General features: G+C 43.5%; 1 protein-coding gene across 1 annotated transcript; it reads right to left on the bottom strand.

Annotated features, from left to right (window-relative positions):
• Positions 1-5,458: 5,458 nt before the first annotated feature.
• Positions 5,459-20,490, bottom strand: ZNF589 (zinc finger protein 589). The gene is given in 10 exon segments (XM_049639432.1): positions 5,459-5,573; positions 6,400-6,497; positions 6,570-6,665; positions 6,744-7,375; positions 11,863-11,867; positions 14,628-14,688; positions 14,691-14,749; positions 19,407-19,461; positions 19,553-19,652; positions 20,473-20,490. Coding segments are annotated over 10 exon segments (1,239 nt in total).
• Positions 20,491-24,561: the final 4,071 nt, after the last annotated feature.

The following is a 24,561-nucleotide window of genomic DNA, read 5'->3' as shown; positions in this document are numbered from 1 at the left end:
GCACTATACATCTATTAGAATGTCTAAAATTTAAAATATTATCCATTCCAAGTGTTGGTAAGAATGTGGAGGAACTGAAAGTCTCATACTCTGCTGGTATAAAAAAATGGAACAACCACTTTGGAAAAATTTGGTAGTTTCATAGAAAGTCAAACATACACCCATCATAAGACCCAGTCATTCCACTCCTAATGTTTTTACCCAAGATATCTGAAAGCATATGCCCATACAAAGACTGGTACATGAATGTTCACAATAGAGCCAAAATTGGAAACAATCGAAACGGGTAAATGAATAAATTGTAATTTATCCACATAATGAAATATTATTCGGCAATAAAAAGAATGAGCTAGGGGCGCCTGGGTGGCTCAGTCAGTTAAGTGTCTGACTTCAGCTCAGGTCATGATCTCATGGTTCGTGGGTTCAAGCCCCGTGTCGGCCTCTGTGCTGGCAGCTCAGAGCCTGGAGGCTGCTTCCGATTCCATGTCTCCCTCTCTCTCTGCCCCTCCCCCACTCACACTCTGTCTCTCAAAAATAAATAAATGTAAAAAATAAAAATTAAAAAAAGAGAATGAACTATTGATACATGATGTGGATAATTCTCAAAATAATTATGCTGAGCAAAATAAGCCATTTTTTTCTTTTTTTTTTAATTTAAGTTAATTATCATACAGTATAGTCCTGGCTTCAAGAGTAGAATCCAGTGATTCATCTCTTACATATGACACCCAGTGCTCATCCCAAAAAGTGCTCTCCTTAATGCCTATCACCCATTTAACCCTCGCCCCCCAACCACCTCCACTCTAGCAACCCTCAGTTTATTCTCTGTATTTAAGAGTCTCTTATGGTTTGCCTCCCTCTCTGTTTTTACCTTATCTTTTCTTTCCTTCCCTATGTTCATCTGTTGAGTTTCTCAAATTCCACATATGAGTGAAATCATATATCTGTCTTTCTCTAACTGACTTCTTTCACTTAGCATAATACCCTCTAGTTCCATCCACTTTGTTGCAAATGGCAAGATTTCATTCTCTTTCATCACCACATAGTATTCCATTATATATATATTACATCTTCTTTACCCATTCATCAGTTGATGGACATTTGGGTTCTTTCCATAATTTGGCTATTGTCAATAGTGGTGCTATAAATGTTGGGGTGCACGGGCCCCTTTGAATCAGCATTTTTGTATCCTTTGAGTTAATACCTCAAAATTCATCAAATTGTATACTTTATTTTTAAAAAATTGTTTTATGTTTATTCATTTTTGAAGGACAGAGAGAGACAGAGCACAAGCAGGGGTGGGGCAGAGGAGGGGGTGGGGACACAGAATCTGAAGCAGGCTCCAGGCTCTGAGCTGTCAGCACAGAGCCTGACGTGGGGCTCAAACTCACGGACCGTGAGATCATGACCTGAGCCGCAGTCAGACGCTCAACCGACTGAGCCACCCAGGTGTCCCCCAAATTGTATACTTTAAAAGTGTTCAGTTGGCTGAATGTCAATTATACCTCAATAAAGCTTTAAAAAAGGAAAACAGAATATCTGTCCAAGTATTTTTTTTAAAGAAAAAAGTTGGGTAAGGGGCGCCTGGGTGGCTCAGTCGGCTGAGTGTCCGACTTTGGCTCAGGCCATTATCTCACAGTTCATGGGTTGGAGCCCCTCGTGGGGCTTTATGCTGATAGTGCTGAGCCTGCTTCGGGTTCTCTATCTTCCTCTCAACCCCTCTCTGCTTGTGCTCTCTCTCTCCCCAAAATAAATAAACATTTAAAAAGTTGGATAAATAATCAGGGTTAACAACAGTTCATTTTCACCAGTAATGGGTTTTTGGCTTTAGAATGTAAACAGTTTTTAAGCAAATTCATTGTCTAAGATTTACTGGGTTCATGTAAATAGTGAAAGAATGAATCATTGCAGACACTGAGCTAGTAGAAGTCTGGGTACATCAAGAACCTTTTTGTCAAGGTGTGAAGGCTTAAAATAATTGCTGAAACACAAAGATGTTTCTGTGCCCACCACTCCCTCAAACTCTGGGCCCCTAGTGTTAGAGCACACAAACAGACACAAGAATGAGCCTTTGCCAGTTCCCAAATACAATGCATGGGTTTGTAGTGGGGAAAGGGAACTAAAGTGAACTTGTGAGTAGAGCTTCTGAGCCAGTTCAATGCACCACTGTTGCTGCTCCCACTGCTGACTGCGTAACTGACATGGGTGTTGTACATCCTGTACTGAGAATGCTCCTGTGTGTTCAGGGACTTGCACACATATGTAAGTGATCTCTGGCTGGCTCAACAGAAACAACAGAGAATCCCAGGGGCAGGAGAAACCACGGCTCCAAAGACCTAACATCTGTCAGAGAACTCAGAATGGACAAGGTCAGTGGGACAGAAAGGAAAGGGCCCTGGAATGAGAGCTGGACTTCAAAAACTGGCTCATCTTCCAAAGCTAAGTTTAACAGTGAAAAGAAATCGTAATAGATGCTACATGTTGTGCAGTTACTATCTCCCAGACACAGATCTGGCTCCATATGACCATTATGTCCTGTAAGAGAATAACTTCTAAGGCTTAAAAATGATTATTTACAGAAGATGGCAATATGTATTTGTTTTAACCTGAAATAAAGTAAATTCATTTTCTATTTCTGCAACTGGGTACATCTTATTTCAAATCAAATAAAACACTTATGATTAAAACACACCAGATTAATAAAAAATATTTTCAGTATAGATTCAGCTTTAAAACAGGTGGTAACAGAAATCCAACAAAATGTGGACATTTCAAAAGACAGATACCTCTTCACAGTAGCTATTAGAACATTCAAAAGTTTTCTCACCTATCAGCCTCCCACCACACAAAATCCTCTCCCATAGAATTGGAATCTCTAAGCTCAAACACTCGTTTACCCAAAAAATTCTGTCCCATGAATTCATTATCCTACAAATTCTCCCTCGGGCTTATTCTTCTCAGTCACATATGGCCCTAAGGAGCCTGGGCCCTTGAATCATCCAAGGTCAGGGTGAAGAGTGGGACTTGCTTCCCCCTATGAGCAGCTCTGGATGCCTAAGCTGAGCCCAACTTTATCCCAGCTCTCCAAGAGCACCCTGGATTCACCAACCTGCATTCTAAGGCTCTGAGATCTCCTTAAGATCCATGATCTCCTTAAGACTTATAAATGCCTAAGTCTCATCCCACCTTTCTCTCTTCCTCCCTGGAGAGAGGCTCACCTTAAGGCCCAGCAGAAGCCACATGTGAGGGCTTTAATTCCCATCTCTCACCGCAAGGTCTAGAAAGAGGTATCACTGAGGTCAGGGTATGAAAGGCGCTCTCACGAGGTGGAAAGTAGGAGCAGAGGCAGGGGAGGTGGGCATGATGATGGAAGCAGCTGCAGAAAACCAGGACCCCTGGGGGCACCTGGGTGGCTCAGTAGGTTGAGCGTCTGACTCCTTTTTTTTTTTTTAATTTAAAAAATTTTTAAATTTATTTTAGATAGAGAGAAAGAGTAGGGGAGAGGCAGAGAAAGAGTAGAGAGGGGCAGAGAGAGAGACAGACAGACAGAATCTGAAGAAGACTCCAGGCTCTGAGCTGTCAGCACAGAGCCCGACGTGGGGCTCCAACTCATGAACTGCAAGATCATGACCTGAGCCGAAGTTGGACACTTAACCAACTGAGTCACCCAAGCGTCCCAAGTTTCCGGTTCTTGATTTTGGCTTAGGTCATGATCTCGCGGTTCATGGATTTGAGCCCCACATCAGACTCTGCACTGATGGTGTAGAGCCTGCTTGGGATTCTCTCTCTCACTCTCTCTCTGCCTCTGTCTTTCTCTCTCAAAATAAATAAACTTAAAAAAGGAAAGGAAAAGAAAGGAGAGGAAAGGAAAGGAAAGGAAAGGAAAGGAAAGGAAAGGAGAGGAAAGGAAGAAAACCAGGACCCCTGGGTTGAGTTGAGAGTGCACTCCTACAAAGCCTCATGGGAAAATGGTCTCTAAAGGCAGATCTGTTAACACGTTAAAGCTGTGCAAAGGTAGGATGGTGTAATGGGAGTGTCTCTATTACCCAGGGAGGCAGAGGGTAGGGAATCAGTCACAGCAACATGAGCTGACCTTGGAAAGTTCTATCCTCATCCCCATGAAGTCAGGAAAGGAGCAGACACAGCAAGTAGCCCCTCCAGTGCCCTCTCTGCACACCCCCAAAAACACTCTTCCCCACAGTCCCAGCCTGCAGGCACTTCAACATTAAAAGAAAATTTGGGAAACAAAGGAAGGAGTCTGTACTGAGAGACAAAGCTAAGAAAAAAAAAAGGGGGGGGATGAAGCATTTGTGGGGCTAAATAAAACTTCCCCAAAAGGGGCAGAACCAGAGAACCTTAGGGGCATGTTTGAAGGACGAAGCCAGCAGGAACACAGGAACTGAACACTGGTCTCAGTTTTACTCAGCAGGCCCTACAGTTTTTGAGTCTGGGATCTCTTTTTTTTTTTTTTTTTAATTTTTTTTAATACATTTATTTATTTTTGAGAGACAGACAGAGAGAGAGAGAGCACAAGTGGGGGAGGGGCAGAGAGAGAAGGAGACACAGAATGCGAAGCAAGCTCCAGGCTCTGAGCTGTCAGCACTGAGCCCGATGCGGGGCTCGAACCCACAAACTGCGAGATCATGATCTGAGCTGAAGTCGGATGCTCAACCTACTGAGCCACCCAGGCGCCCCGAGTCTGGGATCTCTTAACATCCATCAGAAACCAGCCATTTGCCCCTACAGCAAAACTTCAGCCATTCCTCCCTAGGCAGGACATTCTATGAACCCCAACTGTCCTCGGAGTGTTTGCCTCCTTTTCCCATCCTTTCCTCCACCCACAACCCTTTATTCTGAAGATCTCACAACACCTTAAGCCTGTCATTGTGGAGACTGTGCCATCCTAGACCCGATCTCAATCCCTTTTCCACGAAGGAAGACAAAGGAGGGAGGGACTTCTGACTGAAGACTCCTGAAGCTATCTGCCCCGGCCTGGACAGAGGTCTCCTCTGCACCTCTCCCGTGATTCCCGAATCTGACAGTGGTCTCACTAAGCCAGGCCCGTGTAGTATCTCTACAACCTCTGTGTGGATTTGATTATTTTTTACAGTTTTTATTTGATTTTGAGAGAGGGAGAGCGTGTGTGTGAGGGAAGGGAAAGAGAGAAAGGGAGAGAGAGAATCCCAAGCAGGCTCCTCTCTGACAGCATGGAGCCTGATGCGAGGCTCTAACTCACAAACCATGATAACATGATGCAAGCTGAAGTCAGATGCTTAACCATCTGAGCCACCCAGGCACCCTGTGTGGATTTTAATAGAAAACAAATATTTTTTCTTCCCATCATGTTGGCCAAGAAGGGAGTGAGACAAATCAGGAATCTGGGCCATCTGGGCCCTGGGGATGTAAGACAGGTGAGAGCGGCTTTAGCAGCATAGTGAGGACGGATGTGGGTGGGTGGCTAAAAGGCTGGGCACTGAGATTGGGGGATGGGGGTGCTTCTGAGGGGCTGTGCTTGAAAGCCTCGAAACCTGGTATTATCAGACTGGTGGTGGGCATGGCTGGTAATCTTACACCTGCCAGGAGAGGGCCAAAGCAGCATGGTTATGAGGTGTAAGTCCTGAGACTAAAGAACTTTTGGGGGGTGGTTAAAGGGACCTGGGCTTGGGATTAGAGGGTAGAAGGAAGACATGGCTGCGGAGTCCCTCAGATTGCAGGGTTAGAGACCCAACCTTGAGCAATACCTAAAGGTGAGGGTAGAAGAGGATACAGCAGGTTAAGAACATAGAAAAAAAGAAAACAGGAGAGCATGGCAGAAGTCAATGGAAGTCAATGGACTTGCAGAAGGAAGTAAGAAGTCGTCAATCGGGTGCAAAGACCGCTTCCCCAAGAGGACCATAGCTCGGCACCTCTCTTCTCAGAAGCTGGGCCTCTGCCATCTTCACGCTCACAGAGGGCATAAGGGGTCAGAAGACTGTCCCTGAAGCCCACTCATGTACGGTGGACAGATTTGACTCTCAGTGTTTCTTTTTTTTTAATTCCTTTTTTAAAGTTTATTTATTTAGAGAGAGAGAGCGTGCACGCAAACTGTCAGCACAGAGCCTGACGCGGGGCTCAATCTCATGAACTGAGAGATCATGACCTGAGCTGAAATCAAGAGCCAGGTGTTTAACCCACTAAACCACCCAGGCTCCTGAGTCTCAGTGTTTCTTAAGAGGCCACCTCCAGCTAACACTATACCCTCACTCCCTGTACATAAGATTTCTCCCTGAGCATGTCCTCTGCTGTGTAATGAGGAGTGATATCCAGCTAACGCCTAGCCCACATTCCCTTACAATCAAGACTTCTCCCCTGTGTGTGTCCTCTGGTGTGTCTGATGGATAACTTGTTGCTAGGTCACACCCTTGCTCCTTGCACACCTAAGGCCTTTCCCCTGAGTGTGTCCTTTGATGTGTGCTGAGAGTAGACTTGTGGCTAAAGCCTCGCCCACACACCATGCACTTGTAAGGCTCCTCTCCTGTGTGTGTCCCCTGCTGTGTGCTGAGGACTGTCTTGTGGCTAAAAGCTCACACACACACATAAGGCTTCTCCCCAGAATGCGTCTTCCGGTGGGTGATGAGGTATGATTTCACCCTAAAGCCACAGCCACAGTTCCTGCACACATAAGGCTTATCTCCTGTGTGGATCCTCTGGTGCTTCATGAGGTCTGATTTTTCCGTAATGCCTCACCTACACACTGTGCACACGTTCTCCCTTGTGTGTGTTCTCTGGTGTCTGATGAGGTGTGACTTGCGGCTAAAAGCTTGCCCACACTCCCCGCACCCATGAGGCTTTTCCCCTGTGTGTGTCCTCTCATGTCTGATGAAATGTGACTTCCCACCGAAGCCTCGCCCACACTCCCTGCACACGCATGTTTCCCCTGTGACTGCCTTGTGTCTGAGTAGGTTTGTCTTCCGGCTGAAATCTAGTCCACGCTCTCCAAACTCCACTGCTCCAAATCCTCAGGTTTCTACCCTCTCAAGAACCTTGTGCGCTTTCCCAGAGCACGCCCTAGGGGCTGGCCTGAGTTGTACCTCCAACACTCAATTGCCTGTCTGGGAGCTGGGGTGAACTAGGGGAGTCCCCCTCTCAGTTATACTCCCAGACAAGGGTTTAGAATCTCCCCTTGCTTGATTGTCTGCTTCGGCCCCCCGGTGGTTTTCATCAGAATGTTGTTGCTGCCGCTGCTGATACTCTGGGCAGGAATCTCCTGGTCGGAGTGGATTTACTGAGTGCAAATCTGGAATAGGACGACTGCGCAGCTCATGTTGACTAAGAAATTGCTGCTTGCCCAAGGCCAGAGGGCAGGAGGGCCAGGGACGGACTTCTGGATTTGATTCTGCTGAAGAAAGGAAGTTCCCAGAGTATTCACAGGAAAAGTTCACTGGGTTCTTCTTCCTTGTCTTACAGTTAAGATCTAGCCCGTCAATTGTTCACAATGACTCATGTCTGTCTCCCCGAGATGTGCTTTACAGGACCTACGTTTCCATTCACCTTCTTTAAACTTTTTATTTGGATACAATTTCAAATGTACAGAATAGTTGCAAGATTAAGAACAATACAAAGAAAACATCTAAGCACCCTCTACCCAAATTACCTATTGTTAACATGTATATGTTATATGTGTGTGTGTGTACATGCATATGTATGTATATGTTTTCTCTGAACCATTTGAGAGTATACAGCATACATCATGGCTCTTTACCCCTAAATACTTTGGTGTGGATCTCATAAAAGTAGGGATATTCTCGGGGTATCTGGGTGGCTCAGTCACTTAAGCATCTGCCTTCAGCTCAGGTCATGATCTCACAGTTTGTGGGTTCGAGCCCCACATTGGGCTCTGTGCTGACAGCTCAGAGACTGGAGCCTGGTTCAGATTCTGTGTCTCCCTCTCTCTCTGCCCCTCTCCCACTTGTACTGTGTCTCTTTCAAAAATAAATAAACATTAAATTTTTTTTTAATTTAAAAATAAGTAGGGAGATTCTTTCATAACTGCAATATAGTTATCAACTTCAATAGATTTGACATTTATGTTATAACTGTATCTAACTCCCATATATATTCCAATCCTGTCATTTGAACCAATAATGTCCTTTATAGCACTTTGCCTGAAGTACAGGATCCAGTCTAGGATCAGGTATTATAAGTAGTTATTATGTTTCTTTAGTTTCCTTCCCCTATTTTTAGAGAACACTCTCATGTTCTAGAATACATGAAGAACATTCCTGATGTTTTTCCACAATTAGATTCAGATTATGCACTACATTCAAATTTTACATATCACATCTTTTACTAGAATGCAAAAAAAGAAAAAAAAAAAAAACCACAGCAGAACCTATTGTTCACATTATCCCAACAAGGAATACTCCAAGTAAACATCAGGGGAATCTTCTGCTCTGTAAGTATCCACAGTTATACTAAAATTATCTTCTAGGCCATAGCCAGCTACACTGACACATATAGCTACAACCATTTGTTAGCGTCAAGAGAGAACAATCTTTATGATCTCTATGGGAATGTCCTTTGTGACTTTTCCTATGGGAAGAAAGAATAGTTGACGTAGGAATCACTCAGTCTGGATGTCCTCCAATGCAGAAGGCAATGTGGAACGGTTGTTAAAGAGCATATGTGAAAACTACATCTGAGTTTCCCCATACATTCACAGATATCTGTTAGAGGACTAGTATGAATCAGCTTGTGCCAGGAAGTGGAAGTTCAGCAGCAGAAAAACAGGCAGGCAAAACAGACTTAAATGATGTTGGCTCTTGCCCTCCCACCCCCTCAATTAGTTCAAGATCTGCTCTGCTCTGTTTTCCACAAATCAGCACGTACCAAAATGTTTACCATTTGGCGGCACTAACCTAAGAAATATCAAAACTGGATTGCAATTGTTTCTGAGCAGCTGAAGATGATAAAACATGGACTCTTGGTAATCACAGGAGACCAGACCCTTTACTGACCCTAACTGAAGACTCTTTCCTGATTAGTAAGAGGATTGCTTTAATCAAATATGTACAGAACCACAGATTCATTCCATCCTATTCAGAATGCTAACTTTTTAGCTTTTATTAGCACAAATGCCATAAAACTGCCTTTACAGTCCTTTAACATCACTGATATTTCTCTGCAAACTATTCAGTAAAAGGTGTTTGTTTATTTTACTGGTTTACATCTTTTTTTAAATGGCTGACTGTAGATTTTTTTTTATTTTATTTTTTAAAATTTACATCCAATTTAGTTAGCATATAGTGCAACAATGATTTTAGGAGTAGATTCCTTACTGCCCCTTACCCATTTAGCCCATTCCCCCCCACACAACCCCTCCCATAACCCTCAGTTTGTTCTCCATATTTACGAGTCTCTTCTATTTTGTCCCCCTCCGTTTTTATATTATTTTTGTTTCCTTTCCCTTATGTTCATCTGTTTTGTCTCTTAAAGTCCTTTCTGATTTTAGTGAAGTCATATGATATTTGTCTTTCTCTGACTAATTTCGCTTAGCATAATACCCTCCAGTTCCATCCACATAGTTGCAAATGGCAAGATTTCATTCTTTTTGATTGCCGAGTAATACTCCATTGTGTGTGTGTGTGTGTGTGTGTGTGTGTGTGTGTGTGTGTACCCCACGTCTTCTTTATCCATTCATCCATTGATGGACATTTGGGCTCTTTCCCTACTTTGGCTATTGTTGATGGTGCTGCTATAAACATGGGGGTGCATGTGTCCCTTCGAAACAGCACACCTGTATCCCGTGGATAAATGCCTAGTAGTGCAATTGCTGGGTCATAGGGTAGTTCTATTTTTAGTTTTTTGAGGAATCTCCATACTGTTTTCCAGAGTGGCTGCACCAGCTTGCATTCCCATTTACTGGTTTACATCTTTAGCTGACAATTAAATAAATTCAGAATTTTTTTCTCAGTAAGCTTCTTTGTTTTATGACCTGACATTTGGGTTGTAAGAGTTGTTATTATTACCATTATTATTCACCATAATAAATAGCACTTGCAATAGGCCCAGTATTTCACTATACAGTGCTCTTCATGAAAATCAAATTTAATCCTATTATCATTTAATAGATAGGGAAACAGGTTTAGAGGAGTTAAGTAACTTATCCACAGTCACAGAGGAAGAAGAGACAAAACAGGGTTCAGGATGTCCTCTTAAACAAACCACAGATAACTCTGACTACTTAGCATACAAAGGTTTATATCCTACTAAATCTGTCCTTAAAGGAAAAGAAAATCTTCTAAGCAAAAAAATGACACTCTTGTTGGTTTGATTAGGTCTTTGAAGAAGAGAAAAGAAGCCAATGAGAATTAAGCCCCTGACACAGCTGCAGTCTTGTGGGGGGAAAGCTAACCAAATCTGGCCTGTAGACTAAATCTGGGAGCTGTCTAGGGCTGCAAAGCTGCCACGCAGACATCCTGAGCAGGAGATTCACAGACACCCAGCCCACTGCACTGACTCTCTCAGGACAAAATGAGGGGTGGCTAGGTCATGCTGCTCCAGAGGGGCTACTGAACCCAGTCCTACCAGGACCCTCATCCATCCAAAAGGTAGTATTCCCTGGAGCCCAGAGAGCTCTGCCCTGAGATCAGGAATAGAAGTAGGGGTAGGAGGGGGTGCCTAAAGCCAATTCTCTTTCTTCCTTCTTCGTTCAACATTCCTAATAAATAGGATTGTTCACTTTAAAAAATAAAAAGGCCAGGGCACCTGGGTGGCTCAGTCGTTAAGCATCTGACTTCCACTCAGGTCATGATCTCATGGTTCAGGAGTTCAAGTCCCACATCAGGTGAGCACGAGCCTTGCTTTGGGTATAAATAAATAAATAAATAAATAAATAAATAAATAAACAAAACCACGAGCTCCACTTCAGATGAGCCCCACTTCTCTCTCTCCCTCTCTCTCTGCCCCTTGCTCACTTACATTCTCAAATAAACAAATAAATACATACATACATACATACATACATACATACATACATACATAAAATAGGAAGTACATAATGTTTAGAGTAAAAGCCAAGCTCCTCAGAGGCACCTGCCAGGTTCCACATTCCCTGGTGACCTATGGCCTGACTCCATCTATTCTCCACCCTTCATTCGCTCCATTGGAGCCACACTGACCTCTCCTCCTAAAGCCTTGCACTGGCTGGTTCCCATGTCTGGAATACCTTTCTCCCTGACATATTGCTGGTATTTTCCAAGAACCTGGACCTGGGCCTAACATTTAAGAGTTAATAAATATTTTTGAATGAATAAGTGGTAACAGCAGAGTTAATTAAGAAAGAACTAAAAGGTTAGGCAGAAGACAGATAAGAGGTTGTCAACACTGTCAAAACCTAAGTCTCCTATTTTTTAAAAAAAGATTTTATTTTGGGGGCGCCTGGGTGGCTCAATTGGTTAAGTATCCGACTTTTGATTTTGGCTCAGATCATGAACTCAGGAGCCGCACGGGCTTTGCAATGACAGGGTGGAGCCTGCTTCAGATTCTGTGTGTCCCTCTCTCTGCCCCTCCCCCACACAGGCTCTGCTCACTCTTTCTCTCTCAAAATAAATAAATAAACTTTAAAAAAAATGAATTCTTTAAAATTTTTATCTATTTCTTTTTATTTTTTTTTAATGTTTACTTATTTTTGAGAGAGACAGAGTGTGAGTAGGGGAGGGGCAGAGAGAGAAGAGGAGACACAGAATCAGAAGCAGGCTCCAGGCTCTGAGCTGTCAGCACAAAGTCTGACACAGGGCTTGAACTCACAAACTGGGAGATCATGAACTGAGTGAGGGAGATCATGAACTCACAAACTGGGAGATCATTAACCAACTGAGCCACCCAGGCTCCCCTTTAAAATTTTTATTTTAAGTTTCTTTATTTATTTTGAGGAACGGAGAGAGAGCACAAGTGGGAGGGGTGGGAACAGAAAGAGAGAGAGAATCCCAAGCATACTCTTTACTGTCAGTACAGTTCCTAATGAGGGACTTGAACCCACGAACCATGAGGTCATGACCTGAGCCGAAATCACGAGTCAGATGCTTAACTGACGGAGCCATCCAGGTGCCCATAAAATGAATTCTTTAAAAAAAGATTTTATTTTATTTTATTTTATTTTATTTTATTTTATTTTATTTTATTTCATGCTCAGCACAGAGCCCCACTCAGTGCTTGATCCCATAATCCTGGTATCATGACCTGAGCCTAAACCAAGAGACAGATGCTCAACTGGCTGAGACACGCAGGTGCCCATAAAGATTTTATTTTTAAGTAATTCTTTAACACCCAACATGGGCCTTAAACTCATAACCCCGAGATCAAGAGTTGCACGCTCCACTGACTGAGCCAACCAGGTGCCCCCAAGGCCTCCTTTCGATAGTCTATGTATTCTAACATCTCATTTACTATCTTGAAATGAAATTTATATTTAATGAAATATACCTATACAAAGAACATTTTTTTTTTATTTTTTTTTCAACGTTTATTTTATTTTTGGGACAGAGAGAGACAGAGCATGAACAGGGGAGGGGCAGAGGGAGAGGGAGACACAGAATCGGAAACAGGCTCCAGGCTCCGAGCCATCAGCCCAGAGCCCGACGCGGGGCTCGAACTCACGGACCGTGAGATCGTGACCTGGCTGAAGTCGGATGCTTTAACCGACTGCGCCACCCAGGCGCCCCAAGAACATTTTTAAAAGAATGTAATGCTCTATCCAAAATGTAAAAGAGGATTTTAAAAAAGTAATTTACAATAAAACTTTAGGCATTTCAATATTAATTTCTTGTCAGGACTACATTAGGGGACATAACAAAGCAATCACATGCTTATAGCTATAGACAGATCATCGTGGACATGACAGGTACAAATGCCGAAAGACACAAATGTGCCTTAATGATGATAAACACGTGCATATTTTATTGGTGATAGACACAGTTGTGCTGAATAGATGGTGACTTAAACACTACAGTCAGCACTGTCATTGGTGATGGGATTTTTTTCATATTGGTGAACACCTCTTGGTAAATCTGGAAAGTATTTTCCCTCGATTTATAAACCATGAAAAAATTACTTTTTGATATTATCTAAAACAGATTTATATTCTAGATTAAGAGCATTACATACAGATCCAGGGCCTGTGGGGAAAAACCAGGATAGGGAGGAAGAATTGATACAGATTTAAGAGACATTAGGGAAAAAAAAAAAATGAAATGGGTGGATTTTGTCCAGATCCTGATTCAAATCTGCAAAAAGACTTTTTCGAGATGCTCAGGTAAATCTGAACATGGGCTAGGTATTAGATGATATGGAAGGTGCTACTGATAATTTTGTGGCATGTGATAATGATACTGTGGTTTTGTAAATCAAAATGTCTTTATTTATTAGAGGTACACTGATATATTTAGGAGTGGTACGTCACATTATATGCAATTTGCTTTAAAAAAATTCAGCAATGAGAGGAAAAAAGATATGAAGAGAAAGGAAAGGATGAATCAAGGGTAGCAAAATAGTTTAAAGCCTGAAATGTTTCAGTGCAAAGATTAAATTGAATCAGGCTATTTTAAGACAATGTTAACAGAGTCCTCAGAATCAACAAAATGTATCAGCATAGAGACTAAGAAGACCTGGTGAAACAAGATAAAAACAAGACTGAATCAGATTGGCAGTTGAAAGCAAAATTAAATGGATGAATCTACATTGAAAGAGACAGAGAAACCAAGTCAAAAGCCAAATGGAGTAAAATGGGGCCAATTCAGATTAGATGAAAAGAGCTCAAAACAGATCCAAGCAGTTGAAAAATAAAACAGACAAGAACTACCATATTCTTAGCTATGTCAAATGAAGAAAAATCCTGAAAAATCTCCTGACAGAAATTTGTATGCAACTCTGAAAATGTAACTCTTAAGAACTCAGGAATATCCTGGATAATTTTGTACTTGCCAACCTAAACAAATAATGTTTTAGGTTTTAAGTAAGTGAGCAAAAATATGATTTATGATACTCAAATAATTTATGAAACACAAAACTGATGGATTCAGTTACACTTTAAACTTGAACTTCTAGGACACAGACGTCATCTCTTAACCACTGTCCTTTCCTCCTGGCTCTCTGTGCTCCAATCACACTGGCTCCTTGCTTTTCCTTAAAACAGCAAGGCATGCTCCTTTCTTGGGGTTTTAGCGCTGGGTGCTCCCCTACCTGGAACAGTTTTCCATCACATTCACATATCTAACTTTTTTACCTCCTTCAAGCCTCTGTTCAAACATATCCCCTCATAGAAGACTATCCTGATCACCCAATTTAATAATTCACCCAGCTGCCTCCACACCCTGGCACTCTGGATCCCCCTTATTATTCTGCTGTACTTAATTTATACATATTATACATATTATTAGCCGTGTAGAGCTTATATTTTACCTAGCTTATAATTTATCTGTATATACCATTTATTATATTTGTTAGTCTCCTACACTAGAATGTAGGCATCGTGACAAAAGAAATGCCTTATTACTTTATTCAATGATGTGTTCTTAGAACATTGGCTGGCGCAGTGTAAATGGTAAATAAATATATGAATGGAAAAAGGATGGAAGAGAATAGGTTGTCACCCAACTAGATTCCTGAAATTCTCCAGCATCACTTCTTTATACAGGTTCCTCTGCTCCAGGTCAGTTTCTTCCACTCTGCCTCAGTGAAAATCACAGCCACATCCTTGAATTTCACTGGTCCCCTAAATCAACCTATAAATTCACATTCATCACATCACCATCAATATTCACAAGGAGAACGAAACTGGTGGTCCTGAAGAATCTAGCTACATAAGAAATGGATCTGAGGGTTTTCAGGGTTGAGCATTACTCTATACTTGGCTTGGTATTAAAACATATGAGAGGCACAACTAATCCACAAAACACACTCCTTGCCCTGGAACGCTTACAATTTCATTGGAAAAAACTATTTTTGAATCAACAATAAAACATATCAAAAAAGAGTTCAGAAATATGAATTTGACAACTCATAATGGATGAAATTCAAAAAAAGAATAGAAGACAAGTAAAAGCAAGGAAGGCAGCACAGAGGCAGGGCTCATACTGGCATTAGGGATAATGAAGATTAGAGAAGGAATGAAGGCAACTCAAGACTATAGAGGAAAAGGGGGGGGGTTGCTGAGGCTAGGTCTAGAATGAACATTTGTGAACCCTTATTAAAACAGACTTCTCAGGGGTGCCTGGTGGCTTGGTCAGTTGAGCATCTGGCTCTTGATTTCGGCTCAGTTCATGATCTCACAGTTCATGAGATCGAGCCCATGGCAGGCTCTGCACTGACAGTGTGGAGCCTGCGTGGGATTCTCTCTCTCCCTTTCTCTCTGCCCCTCCCCCACTCGTGCCCACACACGTGTGCACGCATGCTCTGTCTCTCTGATTCTCTCTCTCAAAAATAAATAAACATTTTAAAAAAAGAAAGAAATTCATATTTCAATGTCCATAAATAAAGTTTTATTGGAACACAGAAATATCCATTTGTTTACCTATCGGCTGCTTTCACACAATGGCAGAGTTGAGTGATTTCAACAAAAACCATGTGGCTCACAAAGGCTAAATAAAACATTTACCATCTGACCCTTTATAGAAAAATCTGCCAAGCCCTGTCTTAGACTGCTCTTGTTTGTTACATCCAAAGTTATTTGCTCTGGATTCTGATCTGCTTTCCCCAAGGTCTTTGCCATTACTGAAGCAATTTGACTTTTGGCATTCAGGTCAGGGGCAATAGTCAGAAAAGGGAGCAACGTGTCTCCAGGTCTGCTTTCATATTTCTTTGATTCCAAATTTCACTGCCAACACAACACACCTTTCAATTTAACAGCTGGGCATTTGTTGTTGGGTTGGAGCCTCTTAACTCCAATCAGCTTGTAGCCCCTATGGGCCCATTCCAACTTGGACTTCAGCTTATCTTCCAACACCCCAGAGCTGCTGCAAAGGACTTGCTGATTCACACCCTAATTTTCTCTAAGGCCTGGTACATGGCCTTCCTATCAGAAATCAGGTTATTGAAGGTAGCCATGTGACTTGCCTCCCAGTGAAATGTGAGTGGAAATAGCATGTCTTTCTTCTAAACAACAACTTTAAGAGCCACTATGTGGTTTCACCTCTTCATCTTCTCCATGTTATAAGTACTGTAGCCAAGCTAACCCACTGAGAGTTAATTAAGATTAGGGTTAGATTGCTGTTGTTAGATTACTGTTGAGATTTGAGGGCCATTGTTACTGTAACACAACCTACACAGCTCTTCTCCTTCCAGAACTACCAGTAGTGTAGCGAGCATTGATTGAGCAGGTAGTGCATGCCAGGCAGGCACTGTGCTAAGCCTACTGTTTCATTAATCTTCACAACAAAGCCATGATGTCAGAGCTGCTATTACCTCCATCTCACAAAAGAGAGAACTGAGAACTGGCTCATAAAATCATATTCCTGGGCCACTTGGGTGGCTCAGTTGGTTGAGCATCAGACTTCGGCTCAGGTCACAATCTCACCGTTTTTGAGTTCGAGCCCTGTATCGTACTCTGTGCTGACTGCTCGGAGCCTGGAGCCTGCTTCAGATCTGTGTGTGTGTATCTATCTCTCTGCCCCTCCCCTGCTCGCACTCTCTATCTCTCTCTCTCAAAAATAAATAAACATAAAAAGATCATGTCATTCCCAAGTGGCAGAGCCAAGCCTAGAATCCAAGTCTTGGGTTTCAGAGCAGTTTCATTTAACCACTGCCTCAATAAATGCCTACCCAACCAACAACTGAATGAAAAAGCAAAGTAACCAGACATCTAGAATTCACACTGAAGAAGCTAGACTTTTTCAGAGTGACACGGAGAAAAGGATCATTATTAAGCAAAATACGCTAGGTTATGATGTAGTAACAAATGATATCCCAAGATCTAAGTAGCTAAAAGCAACTAAGGATTTCCCCCTTACTCATGCTACAAGTCAATCACAGGTTGACCATATCTACAAAACAGATTGTAGAGGAAGAAGAACAGAAGGATGTATGGATGATGGATAGATACATGGATTGATGAATGGATGGATGGATAGGTGGATATGTAGAAGGGAGAATGATCTAATTATAATATATGGCAAATACGGCATCTCAAGTCAGTGAGTAAACAATCCCCCTTTAATAATTGGTAGGAGCAAACTACTATCTACTAAGCAACTCAGTATCTATTAAAATTGCAAATGTGGGGTGCCTGGGTGGCTCAGTCGGTTGAGCTTCCGGCTTCAGCTCAGGTCATGATCTCACAGTTTGTGAGTTCAGGCTTTGTGCTGACAGCTTGGAGCCTGGAGCCTGCTTCAGATTCTGTGTCTCCTTCTCTCTCTGCCCCTCCCCCACTTGTGCTCTGTCTGTCTCTATCAAAAATAAATAAAATACTAGGCTGATGCCAATTAAAACAAATTTTTTTAATTGCAAATGTAAAATGGCTTCTAAAACCATTAGAATCAGGGCACCTGGGTGGCTCAGTTAAGTGTCTGACTCTTGGTTTCAGTTCAGGTCATGATCTCATGGTTTGTGCTCCTCCCTCACTTGTGCTCTCTGTGTCTCAAAATAAATAAATAAACTTTAAAAGGCTAAAAGTAAAATTTCATTTAAAAATATTGTCACTTCAACACAAAATCAATATTGAAAGCTTATCAGTAGTTTATATTCCTTTTTCCAATCATCTCTTCTAAATTAGGTGTGTACTTGACACAGCACATCTCAGTTATGACCTTAAATTTTCAAAGGTTAAAGGGAAATGTAGTCTCACCAAAAAAATAAATAAATAAATAAACTGGTGGGGCAGAAGACATGAACAGACATTTCTCCAAAGAAGACCTCCAGGGGGCGCCTGGCTGGCTCATTGGGTGGAGCATGTAACTCTTGATCTGGGGGGGTGGGGGGGGGGGACGGTTGGGTTTGAGACCCACACGTTGGTCTCCCCCTCCGCTGAGAGCGCAGAGCCTGCTTGGGATTCTCTTTCTCCTTCTCTCTCTGTCCCTCCCTCACTCACACACTCTCTCTCAAAAATAAATAAGCCTTAAAATATATAATCTTAGAAATAAATTTGTTTTTGCATTTTAAGCTATATTTCCTCTCTCAAAAAATTGGCACCTTCTATGATACAATTGTTTTTTTGTTTTTTTGTTTTTTGTATTTTTGTATTTTAAGCTATATTTCCTCTCTCAAAAAATTGAGAAGTAAATTTTTTTTTTAAAAAGACACCTGGATGGCCAACAGGAACATGAAAAGATTTTCAACATCACTTATAATCAGGGAAATTCAAATAAAAATTACAATGAGATATCACCTCACACCCGTCAGAACAGCTAAAATAAAAAACACAAGAAACAAGTTTGGCAAGGATATGGAGAAAAAGGAACCCTCCCGCACTGCTGGTGGGAATGCAAATTGGTGCAGCCACTGTGGGAAATAGCATGAAGCTTCCTCAAAAAGTTAAAAATAGAAACTACTCTATGATCCAGTAATCACACTACTAGGTATTTACCCAAAAAATACAAAAACGCTAATTCAAAGGCATACATGTGCCCTTATGTTTATAACAACATTATTTACAATAGCCGAATTATGGAAGCAGCCCAAGTGTCCATCTATAGATGAATGGATAAAAAAGATGTGGTGTATATAGACAACGGAATGTGATTCAGCCATAAAAAAAAAAAAGAAAATGAAATCATGCCATTTGCAATGCCATGGATGGAGCTAGAGAGTACAATGCTAGGCAAAATACATCAGTTAGAGAACGACAAATATAATATGATTTGACTCATATGTGGAATTTAAGAAACAAAACAAATGAGCAATGGGGAAAAAATAGACAAACCAAGAAACAGATTCAACTATAGAAAACAACCTGATGGTTATCAGAGGGGAGGTAAGTGGGGAATGCGTGATACGGATTAAGGGGTGCACTTGTCCTGATGAGCACTGGGTGATGTATGGAAGTGCTGAATCACTATATTGTACACCTGAAACTAATATAACACTGTTAACTATACTGGAATTAAAAAATTTTAATTAAGTAAGTAAATATGTGTTTGGTGGGAATATATTTTTTACTTCTTCAGTATTTCGTTACAAATTAATGGAAAGTAAATTTAAAAATGTACTTCCTCAGTAGCACTCGCCACAACAAGTGGTCCACATTCACTTGTGGCCAGTGGCTGCAAGAGCGGAGATCGCAGATGGTCTCCCACCCCGCAGCGGGGGGCAGGCTGGGAGATTTGGGGCAGAGGCTTTTAGCACCATGGACAGTGTGCGGGACTCCAGAGGAAGGAAACCCCGTCCAACTACAGAGCAGGTGTCCTGGGCACCGCCCACAGTACGCAGCCCGAAGCTACTGCACTTCCTGAGGGACAGCCTCGGCATCGGATGATGCTGACACCAGCTGGGTGCCTAAGGTCCGAGAGCGGGAGAAGGTAGGTGGTCACCCTCCTCTCGCCCTGTCCCTTCGCCAGGCAGAACCCCGCCTGGCCGGCCGACTCACCGTGGTCCGCCGAACCCCGGAGCAATGCCGTAGGGCCCATCTCAGAGCCTGGACTGACTTGAAGGCGAGGCGGGGGCGACAGCACGTCGAAGAAGGATCTCTGGGCCAACAGGGGAGTCAGAAAGAGGAGGGGATTCTGCCGGAAGTGCTTCACGGTACAGCGAGCAGCCTCCTGGGAAGCGTAGTTCGTAGTTCGGAAGCGGACCTCCTCCTGCAGTGACTCCCGCCTCTAGCTCCTAAATGTGACTGGGAGCCGTGACCACAGGTGAACAGTGCCGTGACCTCATGTGATCAAGATGGTGACACCACATGATCAGACCAATGACCCCAAGTAATGGGAACTGTGCCCCACATAACCATGACTGTGACCACAAGAGGTCAGAACAGTGCCTCAGGAGAAAGTGTTGTGACCCCGCATGCTGGAGCCATGACCCTGTGATCAGGGCGTGCAGCCCATGTGCTGAGCCCCCTGACCCCACATCCTTGTGCAGAGCAGTCACCCCTATAGTCCTCAGGGCTTAACCCTGTGTTCTTCCCCAGGAGACCCAATTTCACTGGGGTCTGGACTGAACGCCTTTGTGGCCGTGACCCCCTATCCTATGTGGAGACCCAATTTCATGTGGTATTGGCCCCACGTACTCAGGGCGGTTATCCCACGTGCAGGGCATGACGCCAAGATAGCATGTCATAGGTGTAGATAGTCAGTGAGTTAGATGGATGGAATAGTCAATTTGTGGGGTTTGCAAACTGATTGCCATTCTTCCTGTTAAAAACTATGGAAGGAAAAAGGGAAGGGGGGAGGAAGGAGACAGCAAAGGGAAATTATTGCTCTGACCACAGTCTGAACGGTTTTGTTATATATTAAAGGATGGGAGAGATTTTAATGCCCCTTTCTCAGGGCTGTGGCCCTCTGACCCCACTTGATGGGTCAGGACCATGGTCAGGACCGTGACCTCACATGACCAGAGCCCATGTGATCAGAGCTGTGACCTCAAGAGATGGGTCTGTGGCACCAGGTGATCAGGGCCATGACCCCCACGTGCTCAGGGCCACAAATTCTCCTTCCGGCTGTGACCAGGTTCTGCCCTCTGCTGGGCCCTCAGGAGGTGGCAGGCACCTACTGCTCCTTGTGCTGCCTGATGGAGAGGCCCCTAGAGGTCTTAGATCCAGGAGTAGTCAGCCAGGTGCGGGGCAGGAGTGTGGAGGACTTATTTTTCCCTTATGCTTTCCATGTTTTTTAGTGACCCTTGGTCCTCTAGGGTTATCTCATATTAAGTAATTTAGAAGCAATATAATATTGTGGTTGAAGACACTGAATTTGCAACCCAAAAGAACTGATGGAAAATCCAAAACCCACCACTTCCTCACTTTGGAGTCCTCATTTCCTCATCATCAAAATGTAAATGAGGGGTCCTGTGTCTATCCAACACACCACCTCTCAGGTACAGGGAAGGAGGCTTAGAAATCACTACCCCTAGGCAGTTTAACGGGATTTCCTTTGTAGATAGAGCTGAGTATTTCACACTAGGTTCATTAAAACAAACAAATTCAGCATTTTCTTGTGTTCTGATGTGATTACCCATTAGGTAAAGAAATCAGATTCAAAATCATGCTGTAATTACAGACATTATACCATCATTATTGTGGAAATATTACAGCATTATTATCCCAAGAAGAAAGGGAATAATGTAATTTAGGGACTGGCTGGATTAAGCGTGTCCACGGGAGAAAGTGTGCCCCACAGCTCTGGCCTGAGGCAGCCTTATCCAGAAGCCTCCTTCACTCTATCTGGTCAAGGATAGCCACAGCCGTTACAGCCACCTCCCCGACTCACCCAGCCCACACAAGGCCCTCTCCTCTCTGCATCCCTGGGACTTTGATCTGGAACCGTCAACCAGAACACTCCCAGGGTAGAGGGGAAGTATGGATGGGCCTGAGCACAGCCGTGTTTGGATGAAAAGTGGAACATCCCGGGTGCACACGGGCTCGGGGGTGGGGCCATGCTAGCAGACAGGAAGGGCAAGCAAGACCCAGGATGGCTCTGAGGCTGGGGCTTGGCGCTGGGCAAGAAAACCGTCTTCTCTTTTACCAATTGTAGCGGAGGCTTGCCAATTTGGACCTTATTCAGATTTTGGAATCGGACTAGTCAATGTGAAATTTCCATTCCCTAACGTGCAACGGATTATGCGATAAAGATCATTCCCCAGTTGGTGATACTGTGCTATGTTTAGCTCACCAAACTCTTTTCAGGCAATTTTAGCAAATCTGTCTGTCCTGGGGAAGTTATTTGACCTTTTCCTACCTTGTGTGTGGCGTTTGTGGTTTTTTACTTTTTCCTGGTTTTTTTGTTTGTTTGTTTGGGCTTTTTTCCCCGTGTGCAGTGTGGGGAGGTTACCCTTTACCTTCCTCAAGGGGAGGAGAAGAGCAGACGTTCCCAGTGGCTAACTTTGGTTGAGGCTTCCAAGTGCCCTCTCCCTGCTCTTGACCAAGGTTGCAGACAGCCCTGGAAGAAGCCCAAGGGGCTGCAGGTTCAGCTTGAGGAAATTCCTTCTGGCTCCTCGTGAAACCACCACATCTGGTTCAGCTGTCCAGCCCACCCCGGTCCTCCTACAGGGATTCTCCTCCTGGCCTATCCCCCTGCAGACCAACAGCTTGCTTGGGTTGCTTTTTCAGCTCAGGTTTTTCTTCTGGATCCCACAGGCTCGGTTTTCTGCCCCAGGTCAAGGATGCAGTACCCCAGGCTCCTGAGGTGGTTAGCCAGACCTACCCGTGGGCCCCAGAACAGCCGCAGGGTGATGTACTATAACCAGACCACAGATCCCCTCAGAACCACATTGACGTACATGTCCTCATCCCTGGAAACAGGATCTGGCCAAAATAGAAACAGGCGCTCGGTGTCTTTCAAATGCCACAAAGGCCTTTGTGAATGTGGAAGACCATTGGTGGTCACGAAAACCATCAGGCTGACCGGCTGCAACATGTGGAAAAGGGGGAAATGCCCCCCTGCCCCACGGAGCTCTGCTCAATCACCCTCATCTCATAAAAGCCATGAGCCCACATGGTCTGAGGCTGAAGCTCTTATTACAGGGACGTTACGGTGACAAACAATATGTCTACAAGCAGCAAGAGGATAATATAGACCCAAGGAAACATTTCAGTACCCACACTACTGATCCATTTCGTTGCTCAGAGGCCCTTATACCAATCAAGAGCTTTAAAAACAAAAACAAGCAAAAATCCCCAAACTGACAATGAGATCACAAATAGAGAGTCTTGCTTATCTCTGGAGCAACACAATGACTTTGAGGCCCAGGTGAGCAGATGCTGACCAGCTGGACCCCCCTCATCTCTGCTCACGGGAGGCCTCTGGCTGGTCACAAGGCACCAGTTTTTGACCCTCACCTGCTGTGTGTTCTGAGGCTGCTCCAGGGAATGTGGCCCCAGACACTGAGCTCTTATCAGTGATTTTCACCATGAGACCACAGCTAGACAACACGTTTCCTCTGCCTCATGTTTAAGGACATTCCAGTCTGGAGTCACCCAAGTTGTCCTTGGAATCACCAGAAAACACAGGTTACCCATCAGCCAAACCTCTCCCCTCAAGGGAAGGGAGGGACTGCCATTTCTTGAGTGCCTACTATGCGTTCTGGAGGCAGGAGCCCACAGCCTCAGTGACCAGCACAGGTCAAAGTCACCAGATGTTCTGATCTTGTCTCTTTTGGGTAGTTTCTCTCATCGCAAACATCTGTGGGGGCCATCCTCCCCCAAAAGGACCAGGCTCAAAGTGCGGCTCCTGTTCTCTGCTTTTACCCCAAAACCAGCCACAAGGAGCAAAGACCATCCAAGGAACTGCCAGAGGATTGACTCTAAAGCAACTACAAAAGTAATTAAAGTAAAATAGTGATTGTAGATTCTAACAGATGAGTACGTGTTCACTATACAATTATTTCAATCGTTCTGTATGTTTAACTACTTTTTAATTTTTTATTTTATTTTACTATATATTTTTCATATTTTATATTCACTATATATATTATACATATATATACATATATGTATATATACATATATACATATACATATATATATATATATCTTTTTTTTTTTTTTTTTTTAGTGAGCTCTACACCCAATGTGGGGCTTGAACTCAACTCTGAGATCAAGAGTCACATGCTCTACCACTTGACCCAGCGAGGTGCCCCTGTTTAACTAGTTTTTAAATAAAATATTGAGAAAATTTTTAAAACTAAATAATGCACACAAAGATGGACACCTTTGGTAGAAGCAGAAAACCCATTTCCTAAAGCGAGAGCCTTTTCAGATCCTTGTAATCAGAGTAGTCCATGTCCCATCACTGAGACAGTTAACTGGCTTCCAGGGTGATAAGAACAATGGCCCACAACTGGTACAGGGAATTCAGTAATTTATGAATAGCAGCTGTCACAGAAGGGAAAGTCCAGTGGAGCCCACTTGATATGGTCACACTGTGGAAGGTGGGAGCCACTGAAAGCAGAAAACCTTAGTGTGACCTGCGCACCAAGAAGAAGCAAGCATGACAGATAACACAGTAAATGCTATGTGATATCCTGCCTCCTGTTGCTCTCAGAGCTGGATGTCTGTGTCTTATTTTAGGTTGGCCCGGAAGCAGATCTAAGACAAGGATGCAAGTGGAAGTAGTTTATTTGGGAGACAAACACAGAGAGCAGCAGCGGGAGTGTAAGGAAGTGAGACGGGGCAGGAAGAGAAGACAGAAGAGGGGGTGTTCATGAACAGGTCATTGCAGGGGCACAACCAGCTGGGGACCTGGGAGATGTGTAACACATCTTGGCGTGGGCCCACCCACGGAGTGAGGAAGAGAAAATATGTTTCCACCACTCCCACCAATTGTTGGTTGAGGCTGCTCCCTGGAATGCCTACTCCCAAGTACTTCCAGGCTGCCCTTAGCAAAGAGCCGCAGGTGCTTCGGGTCAGCTACAGAATGGCAAGTGGGCAAGACACGGACGTTGTCT

Source organism: Panthera uncia, chromosome A2 (genome assembly GCF_023721935.1).
Source record: "Panthera uncia isolate 11264 chromosome A2, Puncia_PCG_1.0, whole genome shotgun sequence".
Taxonomy (NCBI): Eukaryota; Metazoa; Chordata; class Mammalia; order Carnivora; family Felidae; genus Panthera; species Panthera uncia.
The sequence above is the reverse complement of the archived record's forward strand: the minus strand, read 5'-3'. Positions and strand labels throughout refer to the sequence as shown.